General features: G+C 34.3%; 1 protein-coding gene and 1 long non-coding RNA gene across 2 annotated transcripts in view; one reads left to right on the forward strand and one right to left on the reverse strand.

Annotated features, from left to right (window-relative positions):
* Positions 1-22,488, reverse strand: part of LOC144367132 (uncharacterized) — a 202,199-nt gene that overhangs the window by 166,427 nt on the left and 13,284 nt on the right. The gene's annotated exons all lie outside the window — the stretch shown is intronic.
* Positions 1-22,488, forward strand: part of Xpr1 (xenotropic and polytropic retrovirus receptor 1) — a 172,492-nt gene that overhangs the window by 127,063 nt on the left and 22,941 nt on the right. Inside the window, exons 10-11 of the mRNA XM_078022430.1 lie at positions 1,287-1,458; positions 2,624-2,818. Coding sequence (XP_077878556.1) covers positions 1,287-1,458; positions 2,624-2,818 — 367 coding nt within the window. The remainder of the gene's footprint in view (positions 1-1,286; positions 1,459-2,623; positions 2,819-22,488) is intronic.

Here is a 22,488-nt window from a genome sequence, read left to right on the forward strand (position 1 = left end):
GTCACAAATAATATAACTTTTCTCTCTGGTTTATTAGATTCACTGAAAAAGTGTCAGAGTAATCAAGAGACTGAGTCATGGAACCAAGATATATCAGCTCCAGAAAAATAACATCTCAAAACCCGCTTTGTATCCCACAAATACCTGGTCTAGCTTCCAATTCTCCAAGGATCCAAGGCAATATCTGTCATAGAAAGTTGACACCCAGGATTGATTCATAATATAGCCATTTATATATAGCTATTTATCCTCCTAAAATAATAAAGAGAGATATTTAGGGGGGAAAGTCTGAAAGGGAAATGCCATAGACTCCCAGGTTGATTTTGTTTACTAAAAGAATATATATAGCTAGATTTCTAGGGAGCAAGAGAATTACTCATTTTTTCAAAACTGCTGCTTGTCAGAATTCCTTGTTTCAGGAGTTCAATTTCTTCTGTTGTAGTAAGATAGCAGAGGTCCAAGAGTGAATAAAGCTACCTTCATCTCATCTTTACTTCACACAGGCTTATCAAGGTAGTCTGTGCAGATTGAACCTGTTCCTGATGATTGCATTAATCCCCCCCTTTGCTATGGTAAACAGGCTTCCACAGAACAGGGCAGGCTAAGTTTATGTAGGTCTTCTGGAAAATGAGAACGTGAGTAGTATCTAATTTATAGAATTGTTATGAGAGTTAAAGCACACATAAGCCCTATAACTTATTATCTTAATGTTTAATTTGTTCAATACATTTATCACTGTTTTTAGAACAGTGTGAAGAGGGCTGATTTCAAAATGAACACAACTATTACCGTGACATTAGTGAAATGAAATTCACTTTGGTTAGAGAATAAAGTGTGCCTCAAATAGTGTTCCTTCCTACCTGTCCTTTGCAGGCACAGGGCTTTGTATTCATTTATCTAAGATAGTAAAACATTCTGGAAATGATCAAAATATTCACCTGTCCAGCAAATTTTCCATTAGAGCCTAATATTAAACTTCCTCTCAGTACTTATACCATCTGCCACTCTTCACTTTCAGCTTCAACTCTTCCTACCTCTTCACTTTGTTTTTTAACTGTAACAATCCTGCCTCCACGCCCATTTCCTTCTTAGTTGTCCATTGAATTCATTCCCTTCCCTACCAAGCCAGTTTCCTGGTCCTTGTCTTTGTCTGTGATTGGTCCACTGATTTTCATTTTATCAACTAAAGTAATAATGCTGAGTAGTCAGACATGAATTAGAGAAATCTAATATGACTTTTTTTCTTTCTGTGTTTTCTGATTTTTTTTTTTCTTTCTTTCTCTCAGTTTCGAGTATTTACTGCCCCCTTTCATAAGGTAGGCTTTGCTGATTTCTGGCTGGCTGATCAGCTGAACAGCCTGTCAGTGATTCTAATGGACCTGGAATATATGATCTGCTTCTACAGTTTTGAGCTTGAATGGAATAAAAATAAGGGCCTGTTGCCAAATGATTCAGAAGGTAGGAGATGAATTTGCATTCCCACTAAAAAATTGCCAGTGTAAACCAAGAAATATCGGGAATGATAACTGAGAAAGTTAAGGTCATGGTGAAAACTCATCCAATAATATTACAAACTTAACTAAATGTACTTGGCACTCTGTTAACAATTCCGTATCTGAAATAATTTGGCTTTTAAATTGTGCTATGATTTTAGTCATCTGTTTGCCAAGAGATTTACAAGTTATACTTAAAGAATTCTAAAACCATTTTTTTAAAGCTCTAATATATCACAAATACTGTAATGCCAACGAAGTGTCATCACAGTATGCTTTAGAATGTTATACCAGCGATCAAAAATTCTGATTATATCGAATCAGAATAAGTGCTTCAAGTAATTCATGATAATGACTTTTTTTTTTTTTTCATGATAATGACTTTTAATTCTTATTTGGGACCTTGATTTTCTCTGGCTCTTTGTCCCACTCCTATTTTGTGCCAGGAATTCAATTTTATGTTCATGACAAGCATCTAGATAGATTATGTAACATCTGACTAAAAAGTTTGATAAAATCTGTTCCAGACACATTTTCAGTGATTTCCAGTGGATCACAACCCTATTGTATGTTGAACACACAACAATATATAACCAGAATTCAAGAAACAATTTATTAACTTTTTCTTTTCATTTAAAAATAGAACGTTTATTCTTGGTTGGGGTTTTTATTTTGTTTTGTTTTGTTTTTAACACAAGAGCATGTGCTGTTGGATGTATTATGCTGTGATGGTTTGCAGTTCATCGAATTATCTAAAGTCAACTGTGACATTTTTTAGTTTTCCAGATGTTTCAAATTATAGAGCAAATTAGTTTTCCCCTCTTTATAGTGTACTCATTTTCTAATTTCTTAAAGGTCTGGCAAACTCCAAAGAAAGTGATTCTAGAACCCATATCCATAAATCTGAGAGCAGATTTTCCTTCTAGTCCCCTCTATAGATTTTTACCTCTTTTCCTTGGTTTAACTACCACTAAAAGGCTTGAGAATATAATAGTTGCAAGGAAGGAAGTAATTCTGAACCCTAAGCCTTTTGCCTTTGTGAACTTGCTAATGGTTACCCTGTATGACTAAGTGTTGTAAACGTGCTTTTTTTTTAGTTGTAATTTTTTTCTTTTTTGGAATCTTCACAGAACCAGAAATCTGCCATAAATATTCATATGGTGTGCGAGCCATTGTTCAGTGCATTCCTGCTTGGCTTCGCTTCATCCAGTGCCTGCGTCGATACCGTGACACAAGAAGGGCCTTTCCTCATTTAGTTAATGCTGGCAAATACTCCACAACTTTCTTCATGGTGACGTTTGCAGCCCTTTACAGCACTCACAAAGGTATACTATAATTGACTTAAAGAGACTTTTCAGGGTCTGAATTTTCACTTTTTGAATCTATTTCTCACTCTGGTTACTTTTCCATTGGTCATGTTCTTTTTTCTCACTGCAATTATGGTTCCTTCATTTATATCAGTTTGTAATTTTAGTCTCATTAAACGTAATTTTAGTCTCATTCTAATATTTACTGATGAATACCATTGAAAAGTAATATAGTCACTTAGAATAGGAAGGATTGTGATAATGTTTGAAATCCTGAATTATGTTTAATGGGTTCAGTTCTAAGGATACCTTGGGTTTTCATTTGGTTTTTTAGACTTCCTTGCTCATTAATGAGGTGGGGAAATGGCTAGGTAAAAAAGAGTCCCTCTGGCAATCAAGTATACTTTTAATCGCTTTCCTTCACCAAGTAGTAAGGATTGTTTCCAGCCCATTTAACTGCAAATTGAGTTCTTAGATCCCTCTAGTTTTTTGTCTCCATGGCAACCGGTTATTACTTGCTTCTGCTCTTCTGTTTGGAAGAGAAAAAAGCTTTTAAGTTCTGAGATACATGCAGTCACTTCTTTTGAATTTTTAACCTTTTTCCAAGAAATGTCAATCAACGATCTCACTTCCTTTTACTAAAATGCATTCCTTCTTTATCTATTTAAATCAATATTAGCCCACACCTTAGATACTGTGCTTCTCATCTATAGTTGGTAAAGGAAATGTAACTAATTAAAATTATTGTAGTTATTTTTAAATACTTGGGTAAAATTTTTTCAGTGATTTTTGTTTTTTAATTGAGAGTCTGTATTTTAAGAGCCTTAGCCAATGCTACAAAATACTTACCAAAAGTGTCTGATAGTCATGAAAGATTAGGGCATTATTTTAGTAAGCTTTGAGATTTGGTCCAGCAGAACACATTATAACATACTTGGATTTTTTTGCAGTAGATTCTGTGGTTAGAGTAGTAGTGATATATGTGGCCAGTAATTTTACTACTAATAGGTACTCATGTTAACTGATATAATTTAAGGACCTCAGTGAAGGAAACACATCCCCATAGCTCCCTTAATTTTAACTCTTGCTGAGAAATGCCATCTTTCAGTGTTGGAATACATTATCATTTTGAAGGTTGATATAATAAATTTATAAATTAGCCAGCTGATTTGATACATGGTATTTTATGATTCCTTTTACTAAATTATTAAGAACCATTCTCCCATTCCTAGGTGAAAATAAACATTGTATTTTTGGTTGAATATTTTAGAACATAATGTAGCTATGACTATACTAATACCATTCATTAAGAAGCCAAAAACCTGAATTCTTTAAGTCTGTAAGCACTCTTAAGTCCTGCCAGGCACGGTGGCATTCTTCTATAATCCCAGCTACTTAAGATGCTCAGGCTGAGGATTCCAAGTTTGAGGACAGCCTGGGTAATAATTTAGTGAGACCCTATCTCAAAATTTAAAAGGGGGCTAGAGTTGTGACCCGGTGGTAGAGAGCCCCTAGGTTAAATCCCTATTATGGAGGTAAGATTGGGGGGCACTCTGAATCTAAAAAAGTCAAAGCTAGAAAAATAAGAATTTTAATAGTTTTCTGGTCTTTAGACAAAAATTTTTGGCCATTCATGAGTCCCTACAATTAATTTTATATACTATATTATCTCTTGAACATTTTTAAATTTACAGCTGAAATTTTTCATCTGAAGTTTTAAAAAATACAAAATATATCATTACAAGTACATTTAAAACATATTTTAAAATAAAACTGCTAAATATTTCTACTAAATATATCCAGGTTGCCTAAATAAAAAAGTCTGATATTTAGCATAATTTATTAAAAAATGAAGCAGTCTACGGTAGAAAGTTTATCTCTTTCCCATTTATTTTAATGTAATATATTTTTATTTTAATGTTGTGTTAGTCATCTTTCCATCACCATGACAAAATACCTGGGGGAAAAAAATCAACTTAAAGGAGGATTTATTTAGGTTTAGAATTCCAGAGGTTTCTGTCCATGGTTACTTGTTCCCATCAATTTTGGACCTGTGACCAGGCAAAACATCATTGCAGGGAATGTTCAGTAGAGCAAAGCTGGTCAGCTCATGGTAACCAGAAATGGGGGGGAAGGAAGTGGGGAGAGGGGAGGGGGAGAGAGAGAGAGATCCCAATATATCCTTCAGGGGCATGGCCTCAATTACCTACTTTCTCCAACTAGGCCCCACCTCCTAAACTTTCCACCACTTCTACTAGTGCCACAGGATGGTGACCTTTAACACATGAAACTTTGGAGGACACTCCAGTTCCAAACTATATGTAACAAATGTAATACATTTTTATATTTTAATGACTTTTGTCATCTATGTATGTATATAAATTGAAATTAAATTCTTTACTTCTTTACAAGGTGCTGATTAAAGATTAATTTTTTTTCTTTTCTAAGTTGTAATTATTTTTATCCTGATTATTATCTATGGTTAATGAAAGCACCTTTACAAATATATTACAAGTTTTAATAAAATAAAAATGTACATGTCAACCAAACTTCCTTCTTTTCTTTCCTCTTCTTTCCTTTGTTTTTTGTTTGTTTGTTTGTTTGTTTGTTTGTTTTTGTTGTTGTTGTTTTTCTTTTATACTGGGGATTGACAAGGGGTGCTTTACCACTGAGGGATATCCACGGCCCTTTTATTTTTTATTTTGAAACTGGGTCTTGCTAAGTTGCTGAGGTTGACCTGCATTTGTGATCCTCCTGCCTTAGCCTCTTTAATTGCTGGGATTACAGGCATGTGCCTCTGTGTCTGGTGCACATAAATATTTGTTGATGAAATAAATTTATGTTACTTTTCCCTTTTTCAGTTAGATAAAGTCTGAAAAATCTTATTAACATTGCTGTGAAGAGGAGAATGTTACAGATGTCACTTAGGTGTTTGAACAAATTCAGTTATATGCCAACAAAATTACATAGTCTATGAATTATTATACTAAGCAAGTTTTCCTTATTGAAAACAGAATTAGAAATAAATTAAAGCAAAGAATTGATCATAAACTGAATAAAAATTGATCTGTTAACCAGTCATTAGTTATTAACATTTTTAGTTTCTCAACAATAGTCCATCCTTATTTAGCCCCACATATTTAAATAATAGGAAAGTTAAAATATTAATTTTTCAGGGAGGGGTGGGGGTACTGGGCATTGAAGACAGAGACACTCTACTACTGCACTATATTTCCAGCCTTTTTTATTTTAAGACAGTGTCTTGCTGAGTTGCTGAAGCTGGCATCAAATTTGTAATCCTCCTGCCTCAGCTTTCCAAGTCTCTGGGATAACTGGTGTGTGCCACCATACCTGGCAACATGTTAATATTAATACCTGTTTGCTAAACTACTATGATTTTATCACATTATTTAAATGTATATTTGAGAAAAATCTTGAAACTACAGATTATACTCATCCAAATTTATGAAAATATCTGCAATTTACCTGAAGGGGAGAGAAAAGTTTTTCTTTTCTTTTCAGGGGCATGGCCTCAATGACCTACTTTCTCCAACTAGGCCCCACCTCCTAAACTTTCCACCACCTTCCACTAGTGCCACAGACTGGTGACCAAACCTTTAACACATGAAACTTTGGAGGACACTCCAGATCCAAACTTAGATTAATGACAGATGTCCTGCAAATTAAATTGACAGAAGATACATTAACAGGAGAAAAGGTTTATTATATATAAAGAAGTCTTCATAGGAAAGAAATGAAGATCCAAAGAAGTGGTTAGACCAAGGGGCTTATATATCATTTTTACAGAGAGCAATAAGTTGTGGAAAAGTAAGTAGACATGGGTGAGGTGATTGGGTTTCTAGGGAATATAAATGGTTGGAGGTTAAATTTATGGGAAAACTAACGGAAGAAAAAGATTTTTTAAAAATGTTTGTTGTGCAGACTCAAGTGGTGTCTCCAGTCATGTGTAGTAATTAAGAGAGAGAGACAACTTTGAATGAAAACTTCTGTTGCCTTGCTTCTGTTTGAATGAAAACTTCTGTTGCCTTGCTTTTAGAGAGAAGAGGGCAAAGAGATTCTCTTGCATCTGCTCTTTTTCAGTTGCTCTAGTTTAGTCTTTAGACAAGGTGGCATATTTGGGGGGACATAATCTAATTCTCTTCATACCCTAATTGGGAAACTAGTCAAAAAAAGTCTTTCCTTCTGGTTAACATACTTGCATCATTTTTGTGGAAATACCTCATTCCTTAGTTCTGATTCCGAATTAGGTGAATGGATAGACAGACACAGACAAACATGCAGCAGAAACTTGTATTCAGAAAGTATTTATTAAGCTGGGCACGGTGGCACATGCCTGTAATTCCAGCCACACAGGAGGCTGAGGCAGGATTGCAAATTTGAGGCCAGCCTGGGAAATTTAGTGAGACTGTGTCTCAAAATAAAAACTAACTAAACAAAAATGATTTGGAATGTCAAGCTCAGAAATAGAGCAACCCTGGGTTCAATCCCGAGTACCACCCCACACACACACACAGAAGTATATAAGACTATTCTGTGTAATAGGGTGTACTATGCACTAAAAACATAGCATAGTTCTTCCCTTAAGAATTATAATTTAGCGCTGGAGATATAGCTCAGTTGGTAGAGTGCTTGCCTTGCATACACAAGGCCTGAGTTCAATCCCCAGCACTACAAAAAAAAAAAAGAAGAATTATAATTTATCAGGGGAAAATGGAAAATAGACAACTGAAAAGGCATTAATTGGTTGTACAATGTGACTATACTTAACCACTACCAAATTGTACACATGGAAATTGTTAAAATGGTAAATTTTGTTTTTTTAAATCACATAAAAATAAATAAATAAAGGTATTTTGTCCAACTACTTCTAAAAAATAAATATTAAAAAAAAAAAACTTTACATAGAATGCAGGGAGAGAAACAAGATACCAGAAGAGCCAATAACACAAGTCTCTGACCCAGCCCTGTATGCCATAGAATCAGGAAGTTTAGAGAAGACCTATGTATGCAAGGTAACATCTGTGAGAACTACATCCTATTGTTTATATTAAGAGGACTCTAATTATCTCATCATGTGCTTTGCCCAAAGCCATGATTTTTATTTTGTCTGTTGTGTGTGTATAGGTAGTACTTGGGATTGAATTCAGAGCCTCCTGTATGTTAGACAATCCTTGGCCATGGAGCTACCTAACCATGTGATTTGTGCATTGTAGAAGTGATAGTTTCCTACTTCTGTTCATCAGCTAGGGCTTTTTTAGTGGGGGAGGAGGGGAGGTGCTTCACACAAAGCCACATCTTTAAAATGGAGGTAATAGTACCTATCCTGTATACTTTACACATTGGTCATGGGATTCAGTAAGGGAGTACTCATGAAATTACCTTATAGACTATAATGTACTACATCAGTGGAATTTAGGCTAAAATGAAATATAGCTCCTTTTGCTGACTAGAGCTGGTTTATGGGTGTCTTCCTTTGTAGTCTTTTTAAGAGAAACTCATGATTGCCCTGGGTTGGGAGGTTGCACAGAGGAAGTATCAGTTAGGAATGTCTTTGGCATTTTGCCTAAGTAATATAGCTGTTTACTCATTGAACACAATTCACATACCCATCAATTTTTTAAAGCTTTTTAATAAAAGGAATCATTGGTTATGTACCTTAATCCTATCCCTAAAGTTTTTAAAAATATTTTCAGAGGGTTGTTTGTAGCTCACTGACAGAATGCGCTTGCCTTGCATGTGTGAGGCACTGAGTTCAATTCTCAGCACCACATATCAATAAATGAATAAAATAAAGGTCAATCAACAACAACAAAATTTTAAAAAATAATTTGAATTGCTACATATTTAATATTTATAACTGAAATTTTCTACATAAAAAGCCTAGAATGGGAAAATGTTGAAAAGAAAACTCAGAGGGATGACTAACAGAAAATATGGCGTTGATTGATGATCACAACAAAGATTTGATTTCTGTTGTTTTCTTGAATAGTATTCAAGGAGAAAAGTCATCAGAAAACATAGACTTTAGAAATAAGCATTGAATCAAAAGAATAGGTTCAGTTGGCTAACTGGGTAGATAACTTTTGTTTTAAATGTGTGTGCTATTAAAAAGGATAAAATTTCATAAGAATAGAATAAAAGATAGTGAGGTAACCTTGTTCACACTCAACAATCTAGTCAAAGAACTAGCCTGCAAGAGTTACCATAGTAACAGCATTATATTAGGGGAATTTTCAAGATTGCTTCAAAGGTTGTATTTTACGTTATACTGCATGACTTGTTTTTTTTTTTTTTAATGGAGTTATAAGAGTTAGCTCTGCACTTAGAATCATTTTTAGAAAGTGAAGGAAAAGGCTTAGGCAACCCATTTTAGAGGGACTGAATATGATAATATTGTAGTCAGTCCTCATTTGTTATATTAAGAAGAAAGCACATTTGAAATATTTCACTGAGTTTCAAAAGCAAAGGAATTTAGGTAGCAGCCAGTCTCTGTATTTAAGAATTCACATTTCAGTACATGGCTAAATTTGAAGCCAACTCACAAGTGTTGAATTGGGATTAGAGGAAACAGGAAATTGTTTTAAATATTTTTTTTAAATGTCCTTGAGGTTTCTTGGCTTTGGCCAGGAAAAAGCCTGTGGGAGGTACAATAACAGAAAAGGCCATTATGTTGTTAATTCTAACCAGTTTTTAAAGGAGAGCACTTCTTGGATTTTCTGTTTTTTATTTAGTTCCTAACATTCTCAAATAGTTATAAATTCTTAATTTTTAAATTCTTTGCTATTTTTTTAACTATGTGAAGGGACCTTCTTTTTAAAAATACTACATATTTTCCTATAGACTTCTTGTTTGTTTGTTTTTGTTGTTGGCATTGCTATTAAACTTTTTTAAATACTTAAAAATAAAAAGAGGTTCTGTGCACATTCCGGGTTCATTTATATCTGAGAGGTTGATTGTTTTCTAGCATCCAAATCCCTTCTAGATCCCTTCTTGTTTAACATTCTCTAGGGGTCTTGTGCTACCGAATAAGGATTCCTCTACAGGAGTCAAGTGGCTTCAGTGCAATAGCCATTTCACTGGTTTGACTGAATCCACGTAGTCCAGAAGTACTTCTTCTCTGGGGTATGGTCAGTTTGTTACCCTCTTTTTACCCTTGGGAATAGGCTACTATGCCAGATTTTCAAATTTTAGTCTTAATAGAAATGGTAATTTTTTTGTTTTAATTCTCTAGGGAAATTTTTGTTCCATTAGCTTTTAAAAACTTTTTTAACTCATTTGGACAAATGTTCCCATTTCTCCCTCATTATTGAAAGGAGCTCAAAACTTTTAATGCTTCTGAACTTGATATATTCTGCTGTAATTGTCCTAGTCTGACTAATAAAGCAGAAAAGAAATGGATTGTTTTAGTATTCATCTTGACAGTATTGCTTGAGACCTACTGACATCATAAAGCCAAAAAAGATATTGTTTTTTTCTGATTATTTTGATTTTAATTCAAAAATGTTTTTTGAGTAAGTTTTTCTACTTGGCATTGTACTAATTTTAAAATGGTTATAATTATATCTAGTAATAACTTTTAAAATATTAATTACAAGCCTGTAATCCCAGGACTTGGGAGACTGAGTCAGGAGGATCACAAATTCAAGGTCAGCCTCAGCAATTTGGTGAGGCCCTAAGCAACTTAGTGAGAACCTGTCTCAAAATTAAAATTAAAAAGGGCTGGAAATGTAGCTCAAGCTGGATTTAATCATACAAAAAAATTAATAATAATAAATATATAAAATATATGTCCTTTGCCGATTAAAATCAGTTAAAATTGTTTCTCTATAAATGATTGAAAAATAAATGTTTTAAAAAATGTTTAAAATCTGCTTAAATATGTGTGTATAATAAAAATTATAGCTTTGAGTAAATTAAATTCCCTTTGTGTCTGCTCTGTCATTTTGAAAAAGGACTTAAAAAAAAATGACACATATGCTTACACCCTGCTACCATTTTGTTGTTATTTTCTCTAGTCACCTTTGTTTTCTTAAATGCTCTTACAACTGATAGAGTTAGCATTTCCATGTATAATTATGTTCTTTTGAAACACTCATACACAAAAAATTATACTATTTTGTTGTTTAAAAGTTGGAAAGACATTTGAAGACCATTGCTTGAAAACAGAATTTTAATTTTTATTATGTACTGTTTTATATCATACATAGTTTTATATGAGAATGCTATTGGCGATCAGAATAAACATCAAATGATGTTATTGTGTCTAGATGTTCTCAGCAAAAAAAAATAAATAAATAAAAGAGAGAGAAAGAGAAAGGAAACAAAGGAATAGGTGAATGTACTATAAGGCCTTGAATTTCTGCTAAGAACTATTATGTGTTACTCTAGGGAACTTAGTAATCGAGTATATATGAATCTCTTTCCATCAGAGTTTTATAGTTTAATATGGTAAGTATGCTCATCTGCTACTGTTACCTAATAAACCAACCCCAAAACTCAGTAGCTTAAAACAGCTATAATTTATTCCTGTTTGGGCATCTTCAGGACTGCTAGGAATTGACTGAACAAGATTGGGCTTATTTTGATAGCACTGCTTCCAGCTTCTTTTTCAACTGAACTTGGCGCTTCACTGCAGGTTAGTTTCAGGTCTGTTCTGTATTCATACTGGAACCCTAACTAAAGCAACAGCATTTTTCCAGGGAAGCTTCTCAAGTGTCACTGACAAAAACAAGTCCTACTTCACAAGTACATTTAAAACCTGTACTTGCTTTATCTGCTATCTTCCCCCATTTGTGGAATATTTCTGTGGTCCAGATGCTATTTTTTAGCAATAATCTAATCCACTATTATGTGGAAAACAATTTAACTGATTTCAGTGGGCAAAGGACATAAACATTTTGCAGAATATATATATCTAATAAATATAAAAAATAGGGCTAGGGTTGTGGTTCAGTGGCAGAGCGCTTGCCTTGCACATGTGAGGCACCAGGTTTGATCCTCATCACCACATAAAAATAAATAAACAAAATAAAGATCTTGTGTCCATGTATAACTAAAAAAATTTTTAAAATATAAAACTTCACTAATAGTCAAAGAAATGAAAGTTAAAATAATACTGAATCAAAGAAGTTATGATGCTCATTTTTGACAAGGGTATGGAGAGATGAACCCTCAATCTATTGATAGAGTAAAAAGTGGTAAGCAATTTGGAGATTCTGGTAAGAGTCTTAAAATCATTCATTCTTTCTGACCTAGTAACTCCCATTCCATAACTTCTCCAGAAGCAAGTAAAAAAATTGGCAAAAATGAGTGTATCTCTATGGCATTATATAGTGAAAAACTGAAATCATCTAATAGGCGTCCGGCAATAGAATAGTTTATTTATAGTAACAGAAATATTATTTGGTAGCCTGTTAAAAAGTAATGCAAAGCATGTACAAATGGTAGATAAAGAATAGTGATGTTATTGAAATCTAATGTTTATGGAATATTTTATTTTAAGGCAATTAACATGTATTAATTCATTTAATGCTCACAGAAAGCTGAGGTCTTAAAACCAGAATTGGACAGAACTTTAAAATGGCATTTTATTCAGGAACTATTGCATTTGAAGAAAAACGGTCTCCACATAGAACTGTATCGTTAAAAAGTGGAGATTTCTAGCCAAGAAGCAGAGTGAGGGTCATTGGGTGGGAAACACTAAAAGAAAACATTAGGGTTGGGGGGATTTCTGGCTAAACTGACTTGACAGGATTCTTGCTGATGGCAGTATATGGTGATCAGATACCTAGGGTGGAAAAACAGTGTGGTAGGATTCTCAACTGACTTAGCAAGATTCTTATGCAACTGGCTGATGCAGACACTAAGATGCCAGGGTAGAGATCTAGAGGGTAGAGAAGTCTGACTAGAGTTAGGTAAAAAAGAGTCTTTGTAAGACTTAGGTAAAAGAGAGTATAGGTCAGCACTTGATTTTCATTTTACAGACAAGGAAATTGAAAACAGAATGGGTAAGTTATTTGCTTAATCATACAGCTAAGAAGTAGAAGAACCTGGGATATCAATCTAGATGCAGACAATATAGCTTCAAAATCAAATAGCAAGTAGGTGTCAAAGCTGGAATTTACACCTAGACCTTGTGATTGTTTTTGTTCTCCCAATACTGCTTTCTAAGTTTATAGAATTTTCTGATCCTTTCCCAGTGATACAGTGTTAAACTCAAGGTAAATCATCCGTGCCTGGAGACTGGTTGTTGGGAGTCTTTTTAAATTACATATTTGATTTTCTTAATAGGCTATTTCAGGTAATCTACTTAGTATTTGTTAATTTGTTACATGTGTTTTTTGGAAGAATTATCCCATTCCATCTGAGTCACCAAATTTATGTATATGGAGTTGCTCTAAGTATTTTCTTGCTATCCTTTTGACTTCTGCAGAGACTTTAATGATATTTCCAGTTTCATTTATGATATTGATCATTTGTGTCTTTTTTTCTTTGTCAGACTTGCTAGAAGTTGTCATTTTTATCATTCCAAGGAACCAGATCTTTATTTCATTGATTTTTTTCCCCTCAATTGTTTTTCTACTTTCAGTTTTACTAATTTATGCTCTTTATTGTTTCCTTTCTTCTGCTTATTGTAGGATGTTTGTTTATTTTTGGTTTGTTTGTTCTTTTTTCCTAGATACCTTTTTTTTTCTTTTTTAATGGAATGGAACTTTATTGTAGCACCAAAGGAAAAAAGAAGTCCCCAAACCCAAGTAATAGGCATTGAATAAATAGAGGAAATCCTTGGTGGCTTTCACATCAGGAATGTTCTGCACCAAGTACCAATTCATTGAGGGAAATTCAAATTCAAGCACCACCATTATTTTTCTTTTCACTTCTCCATCTTCAAAAGCTTTGGAACTGTTTTATAGAGCAAACCACATCCTGAAGTCACATACAAAGTTAATATGTAAATTGCTTTTTTTAAAAGGCAATGTCAGATAACATGAAGTTCACCCCTTAAGATATACAATTCAGTGGCATTTAGTATATTCATACTGTTGTGCATCCACCTATCTAGTCCAAAATTTTTAATTATCCCCAGAGGAGCCCAGTACTTAATAAGGAGTTGTTTCCCCTTCCCCCTCCTCAAAACCACCAATGCATTTTCTGTCTCTATGAATTTAACTATTTTGGATATCTTCTATAAATGGAATTAATCAATATGTGACAGGCTTCAGTTCCAAGTGTCTCTGAGGTTCATCCATGTAGCAGCATGGTTCAGAGCTCCATTCCTTGTTCTGGGGTGTATCTTCAATAGTGATTATTGTCATTGCCCAGTGATTTTGGTCCATGGGAACCCATGGTCTTACAATTGTGAGATGACCTGGCTTCGGGATAGGGCACAAGATCCAGAGGTAAGTTGGCGGGGCGGGGAGCAAATGGGACTCTTATCCATATACTGTTTTGCCTTCCTGGAAAAATCCCACTCTTCAGACTTCTTGTGTTTTATTTTGTTTTGTACTGGGTGAAATCAGGTGATTTCAGAAGTCTCCAACCATAGGGCAACTCTGTAGCTCTGTGCCCAAGGTGAGGCAGAACATCATGGCAGAAGGACATGGAGGAAGAAAGCAGTACAGGACATGGCAACCAGGAAGCAGATTCTCCTAGATTCTTCAGATAGGGGCTTAGCTTAGATTCTTGACTGGAGACTTCCCTCTCTTCTAATATATCTATTTAATGCAATAATTCTTCTCAGCATTGCTATAGCTGTTCCCCACAAATTCTGTTTACATACTTCCCTTTTTATTCAATTCTTTATTTTTAAAATATCCCTTAGGGGTTGGGAATGTGGCTCAGGCGGTAGCGCGCTCGTCTGGCATGCGTGCAGCCCGGGTTCGATCCTCAGCACCACATACCAACAAAGATGTTGTGTCCGCCGAGAACTAAAAAATAAATATTAAAAATTCTCTCTCTTCTCTCTTTAAAAAATAAAAAATAAAATAAAATAAAATAAAATATCCCTTAGGACTTCCTCCTTGGCATGTGAATTAATTCAAAGTATACTGATTACTTTTCAACTGTTTGGAGATTTTGCTACCATCTGTCTGTTGCTAATTTCTGGTTCAAGTCCTCTTTCTCTCATTGATTTCTAGTTCAAGTTAACTTGTATAATCACAGAAGAGACTCTGTATGATTTGAACTATTTTAGATTTGTCAAGGTTTGTTTTATGGCTTTGGATTTGGTCTATGATGGTATATATTTTGTGGGCACTTGAAAAATATGTTCTGTTTATTGGGTGAGTTAGTATCAAATATTGATTAGATCTTGTTGGTAGATGGTGTTGAGTTTCCCTTGTTTATTTCTATATTTGTTCTATTGATTATTGAGGAGGAATGTTGAAATTTCAAAACTTACAATTGTGGATTTGTCAGCTTCTTTTTTGAATTCTCTTTATCAGATTTTCCTTCATATAGTTTGTTGCTCTATTGTTTGGTACAAACACAACTGATATTGTTGCATCTTGGTTGATTGACTCTTGTATCATAATGTCCCTTTTTGTCTCTAGTAATTTTCTTTGCTCTGAAGTCTATATTATCTGATAGTTTTATATATTCAGCCACTTCTGCTTTCCTTTTGTTAATGTTTTTATAATATGTATTTTTCATTCTTTTACATCCAACCTTTTATAGACAAAATATAGTTGGATCATGTTTTTTAATCCATTCAGCCTATCTCTCTTTACATTGGTGTATTTAGATCATTGCCATTTAATGTAATTATCGAATGTTAGATGTTGAAGTATATTCTTTTTTCTTATTTTTTATTTGTGATTTTATTTATACTGTTTTATAATTCTATTTTGATTTATGTATAGTACTTTTTAGCATACCTCTTCATGTTGCTTTTCTAGAGGTTGTTCTAAGTATTCCATTAAATACACATGACTGAATGTTCTGTTAACCATCATTTTACCAGTTTGAATGGTGGTAGAAATCTTACCTCCCTTTGATCTCTTTGGCCCTGCCCATTTATAATGGTTTTAAATGCCTTCTCTACACATATTAAAACCCTATCAAACAGTGTTTATATTTTTTGCTGCAACGGTTAAGTGTAATGTAGAATTTAGGAGAAGAAAAGCCCATGGTGTTTACCCATATTTTTGCTTACTGTCTTCTTCCTTCTTAATGTCCTAAGGTTCTTTCTCTTGGTATTTCCTTTCTGTTTGGAGAATTTCCACAGTTTTTGTTTTGTTTTGTTTTGTTTTGTTTAAGTATGTCTGCTGCTGTGATATTCTCTTAGCTTTCCTTTATCTTGAAGATGTCTGGAATTCTCCTTTTTGCTGGGGGGCGGGGGTGGGGGGCTGGTCCTGGGGATTGAACTCAGGTGTATTCCACCACTAAGCCATATCCCCAGCCCTATTTTGTATTTATTCAGAGACAGGGTCTTACTGAGTTGCTCAGCACCTCACTGTTGCTGAGGTTAGCTTTGAACCCTCAATCCTCCTGTCTCAGCCTCCTGAGACTTGGGGATTACAGGTGTGCACCACTGTGCCTAGCTTCCTTCGTTTTTTTTAAAGGATATTTTTACTGGGTATAAAATTCTTGGTTGACAGGACTTTTGTTTGAGTACTTGATAAATATTGTGCTGCCTCCTTCTGGCCTCTAGAAGGTTTCTGTCATTCAAATGGTTATTCCTCAATGGGGGTGGGGGTGCTAAGCTACTTTGAGGTTTTTTTGTTTGTTTGTTGTTATTGTTTTGTCTTTACTTTTCAGAAGTTCAATTGTTCAGTTATGTGTTCGGGCATGGATTTCTTTGGATTTATTCTATTTGGGGTTTGCTCATCTTGAAATATAGGTTTATATCTCTTCCCAATTTTGTGGAATTTTCAGTCACTATTTCTTCAAATATTTTTTCACATCCTTTCTTTCCTCTCTTTCTAGGATCTTAATAAAACAAATGTTAGATCATTTTTTATGCTCTCACTGATCCCCAAGTTGCAGGGGCACATTGTTTGTTTTGGAGTTTGTTTTCTCTCTGTTATTCAAGTTATATAATTACTGTTGTTCTGTCTTTCCACTTGCTGATTTATTCCTTTAGCCCCTCTGTTTTGCTGAGTTTCTGGGTTTTTTATTTATTTGATTGTTTATTGCATTTTCAGTTCTAGTATTTCCATTTGGCTCTTCTTTATCATGACTACTTTAAAATCATTATCCAATAATCCCAACATCACTGGCATCTCAGTTTTGACAGCTTTTAATTTGTTTTTTTTTTTCATCCAGTTTGAGATCTTTCTTGGTTAATGGTGTGACTAATGATTTTCAGTTGAAACCTGGACATTTGGGTATTATGAGATTAGAAAGGGTGAAAGAAAGACACACACACACACACACACACACACACACACACACACCCCTCTCTTATGATTAAGATTTTTTTTTCTTTTTTTTCCTTTTTTTCTCTTCATAGAACTAACTGCCAACTAGTGAGTTTTGGCAACATCACTTCTTCACAAATACTAATGAATTTATGTAATTGAATATTTATTGTATTTTGTCCATTTTTCTTGAAATGCATGGGAATTCTTGGTATACAGAATATTATAAACACAATTAAAACAAAGATGTAAATTATAAGATGTTAAAAAATCTGACTTTTTTTTTATCAATATGGTACTTATTGGATTTCAAGTTCAACAGTAGTTTGTTGTAAAGGGAAAAACAAATAATGCATATAAAGTTTTAGAAACATCTCATTAAAGATGGTACTAGAGGGCAAGGGATGGTGGTATTAATTTTTTTTAGTTGTTATTTTTATTTATTTGTATATTGTGCTAAGAATTGAACCCAGTGCCTTATGCGTGCTAGGCAAGCGCTCTACCCCTGAGTCACAACCCCAGCCTAGTATTATCCAATATTATTAAATTTTGTTATTACTTTTGTTTGTTGGTTGGTTTACAGTACAGGGGATTAAACCAAGGATCTTGCTCATGCTAGGCAAGCACTGTACCACTGAGATACATCCCCAGCACCCCCTCCTTTTTTAAAAATTTGAGACAGGGTCTTGTTAAATTTCTGAAACTGACATCAACATTGCTAGCCTCCTGAGTCACCAGAATTACAGGCATGTGCCATCATGCTCAGCTTATGTTACTTCCTTTTAATTCTGGAGAAACAATCTCTGTGTAACATATAAGTCTGTTCATTGTGTTTTTCACATTAATTTTATACACGTTTTCAGGAACACATTATATGTAGACTGCTCAGTATCTTTGTTGCCTTCTCCAAATATTTGTTGAAATATAAGGTACTGTGCAAAAATGAATATCATAGGAATGAGAGATTCTTTCTAAATTTACATTTTGTCCTTTGCTAACTTATACTATTGAATTTTTATTTATCTCAGAAATGTTTACTTGAAAGAGTATCAATTATTATGATGATTCCAAAATGGTTACAATCTCTGTATGACTCCCAAAATTGTATTTTAAGCTTCTTATTTTTATTTCTATTTGATCTTTGGACATCTTGCACTTGTTGTCACTTAGATACCTCAAAGTCAAAATATTCATAACAAAATTCATTTTTTTTTCCTAAGCTTGCTTTAGGTGACATGTTCTGTCTCTCAGTTCATGGTACCATTCCACTCAGTTATCCAGGTTAAAAAGTAGGAAGCATCCTTTATCTCACCTTCATTTAGTTCCTAAATGTTTTTCAGATTTTGCCTTCCATATTTGTGCCTTATACTCATGCTCAATTCTAGTCCTCATCATTTCTCTCACTGAACTGACAACTTTATTAATATAATAATTAAAACATTCTTGGGTACTTAGGATGTAATTCAGTGATAGTGCATTTGCCTAGCAGGGCCCTTTCAGTCTTTACCCCCTAATTCATCTCCCCTACAATATCTTTTTTAAAAAAATATTTTTTAGTTGTATTTTATTTATTTAGTTTTATGTGATGTTGAGGATGGAACCCAGTGCTTCATGTGTGCAAGGCGAGCACTCTACTGCTAACCCACAACCCCAGCCCCACCCCTACAGTATCTTAAACTGTACTGCTCGGTGATATAACTACTAGTACATGTAACTATTAACACTTGAAATGTGCTTAGTCTATCAGTTTTCTTTTCTTTTTTTCTAGTGTATGGGGTCAAACACAGAACCTCATATATGCTAGGCAAATGCTCTACCACTCAGTTCTAGCTCCCCTGCCCTAGAATGTACCTGGTCTAAATTGAAACATGCTGTGAAGTATAAAGTACAAACTCAACTTCAAGGGCTTAGTATAAACAAGATAATGTAAAAGATCTCAATAATTTTGCATTGAATGTATATCAAATGTTTACTAAAATTAAAACATTTTAAATATGTTGAATTAAATAAAATATATTATTAAAATTAAGTTTACCTGTTTCTTTTTACCTTTTCAAATATGGCCACTAAAAAAATATATTATTACATGTATGACTGTTGCTTCAGTTTTTCATATAACTGACTCCTTTTTCTTCCTCAAGACCCTACTTAAAATCTTCTCTGCTGGGCATGGTGGTGCACTCCTGTAAGCAAGGTGCTAAGCAAACCAGTGAGACAGTGTCCCTAAATAAAATACAAAATGGGGCTAGGAATGTAGCTCAGTGGTTGAGTACCCCTGAGTTTAATCCCTGGTATCAAAAAAAAAAAAAAAAAAAAAAAGATCTTCTCTGCCTGAACACTGCCTGTGCCTTAACACTTCTGCTCATCTCAATCATATCACTTTCTTCTGTTTTCATCGTGGTACTTTCTGCTCTCTGAAATATTAGATTTTTGTGTGTGTATATGATGATTATCTATCCATGATAAATAGTGAGCCTCAGTGAGTCAGAGAATATGTCTGCCCTTTTGTGAAAAATATTCACTACTGTGTGCCTGACATATAGCAGGTGCCCATTTGTTGAATGAATAAATGGTTTCTACTCTGCTGGAAATGGGTCTCTGCTCCATAAACCTGTTTAACTCAAGTCCTTTCAGAGTTCAGCTCAAGTAACAAATCTTTTAGGAAGCCTTACCTGGCTATATTCCCTCCTAAAAGCCTGGCTAACTAAATCCTCTAAGCATAGTTCTAAAATTGTATTTAAACTTGTGTTTTTGTCTCTCCTCTTTTAGGCTTAACCCTTAACGGTTCTTCTGTACATCCTAATTCACCAGAATATACTTGCTTTCCCCGTAGACATTCAGCCAATGTTTGCAGAACATACCAGGTTGCAGATTTTTCCTTTAAATTTAATCTTAAGTGTTATATCTAGGTAATAAATCACAGGAAACAGGAGTCATACACCACCTGTAATCCCAGCAATTTAGAGGGTGAGGCAAGAGAATCACAAATTTAAGGCCAGTTTCAGCAATTAAGCAAGACCCTGTCTCAAAATAAAAAACAATTGGTGATAATAGCTCAATGGTAAAGGTGTCCTGGATTCAATCCCCAGTACCAAAAATAAATAGACAAACAAGGGCTGGGGATGTGGCTCAAGTGGTAGCGCACTCGCCTGGCATGCGTGCGGCCTGGGTTCGATCCTCAGCACCACATACAAAGAAAGATGTTGTGTCCGCCAAAAACTAAAAAATAAATATTAAAAATTCTCTCTCTTTAAAAAAAATAAGATAAAAAAAGCAGCTTATAGTAGACACTCAGTAAACCTTTGTTGGATTAATAAAGGAGTACCTACATGCCATTTTTTACTATAAAAAAAACAATATATCAAGGCTGAGGTTGTGGCTCAGCAGTAGAGTACTTGCCTGCCTAGCACGTGTGAGGCCCTGGGTTTGATCCTCAGCACCACATAAAAATAAATAAATAAATAGATAGATAAATAAATAAATAAAGGTGTTGTGTTCAGCTACAACTAAAAAAATAAAAAATATTTTTTTAAAAAAGATATTTAAAAAAACAGTATAGCAACAAGTAATATCAATTTATTCACCACAATAACACAGTCTTTAGTCTGTTCATATGTGGTTGAGCACCTTGGCTGATTTCACATTTTGGCTATTTTTAACAGTGTCATAATACAATGGGTGTAAAGGTGAAGGGGAAAAAAACAATATAGCAATATTAAAGACTTGTTTAAATCACTAATGTAACTACCCTAATAACAACTGTTTCCTTTTAGTCCGCTGTCTTCCTTTTTCTTTTTCTTTTTATTGATGTATTATAATTGTACATAGTACTGGGATTCATTATGCCATATTCATATATATAGCATAATTTGATCAGCCTTATTCCACAGTACCTTCACTTTCTCTCCCCTCCTCCCTCTCCCTCATCCACTAATCTCGCTTTTATTATTATTATTTTAGTTAGTGTACTATACATGTTATATATTCATTAATGGATTATAAATATGTATATGTTCATATATGTATGCAAGTCTCATTGGAGTATGTTCATACATAGACATAGCATAATTTGGTAGATTTTGTACCCCAGTAGTTCCCAGTGTCCTTCTTTCCTCCCTCCCTCTCTCTCTCTCTCTCTTTCTCCTCCTTCCTTCCTCTCCCTCCCTTCTACATATGAGAGAAAATATTCCACCTTTAACATTCTTTGTTCTTTTTAGATATACATGACAGTATATCTAAAATATACTGTCATTCTGTATGACAGTAGAATGTATTTGACATATTGTACATACATGAAGTATAATTTATTCTAATTAGGATCCCATTCCTATGGTTGAACATGATGTGGAGTTACCTGGTCATATTCATTTATGGATGTAGGAAAGTTTATGTCCAATTCATTCTCCTGTCTTTACTATCCCCTTCCTTCCTCCCCTCCCTTCATTCCCCTTTGTCAATAAAGAAAATGAGATATATGTACACAATGAAATATTACTCAGCCATAAAGAAGAATGAATTATGGCATTTGCTGGTAAATGGATGGAACTAGAGACTGTCATGCTAAGTGAAATAAGCCAATCCCAAAAAATCCAAAGGCTGAATGTTCTCTCTGATATGCGGATGCTAACATCCATTAAGGAAGGGAGGGGAGGGGAAATAGAAGTTCATTGGACTTGACCTTTAACTTTCTGAGTCTGGCTTATTTCACTTACAATGATGTTGTCTAGTTCCATCCATTTACCAGCAAATGACATAATTTAATTCTTCCTTACAATTGGTGATAATAGCTCAATGGTAAAGAGCTCCTGGATTCAATCCCCAGTACCAAAAATAAATAGATAAACAAAGCAGGTTATAGTAGACACTCAGTAAACCTTTGTTGGATTAATAAAGGAGTACCTACATGCCATTTTTTACTATAAAAAACAATATATCAGGGCTGGGGTTGTGGCTCAGCAGTAGAGTATTTGCCTAGCTCGTGTGAAGCCCATTATATGACTATATACCACATTTTCTTTATCCATTCATCTGTTGATTGACTCTGAGGTTGGTTCCATAATGTGGCTATTATAGGAGCTAGAGATGTGGGTCAGTGTTAGAACAGTTGCCTGGCATGAAGGAAGAAAGGAAGAGGAATGGGTGGGGAGGTGAGAGGGAAAGAAAAAGAAAAAAGCTGTTTAGGCATAACTTGGCCATTGTGAATTATACTGCTATAAACATTGATCACTATGGTATGCTGATTTTAGTTCTTTAGTATAAATACCAAGGACTAGGATAGCTGGTTATATGGTGGTTCCATTTCCTAGT

Source organism: Ictidomys tridecemlineatus, chromosome 10, assembly GCF_052094955.1.
Source record: "Ictidomys tridecemlineatus isolate mIctTri1 chromosome 10, mIctTri1.hap1, whole genome shotgun sequence".
Taxonomy (NCBI): domain Eukaryota; kingdom Metazoa; phylum Chordata; class Mammalia; order Rodentia; family Sciuridae; genus Ictidomys; species Ictidomys tridecemlineatus.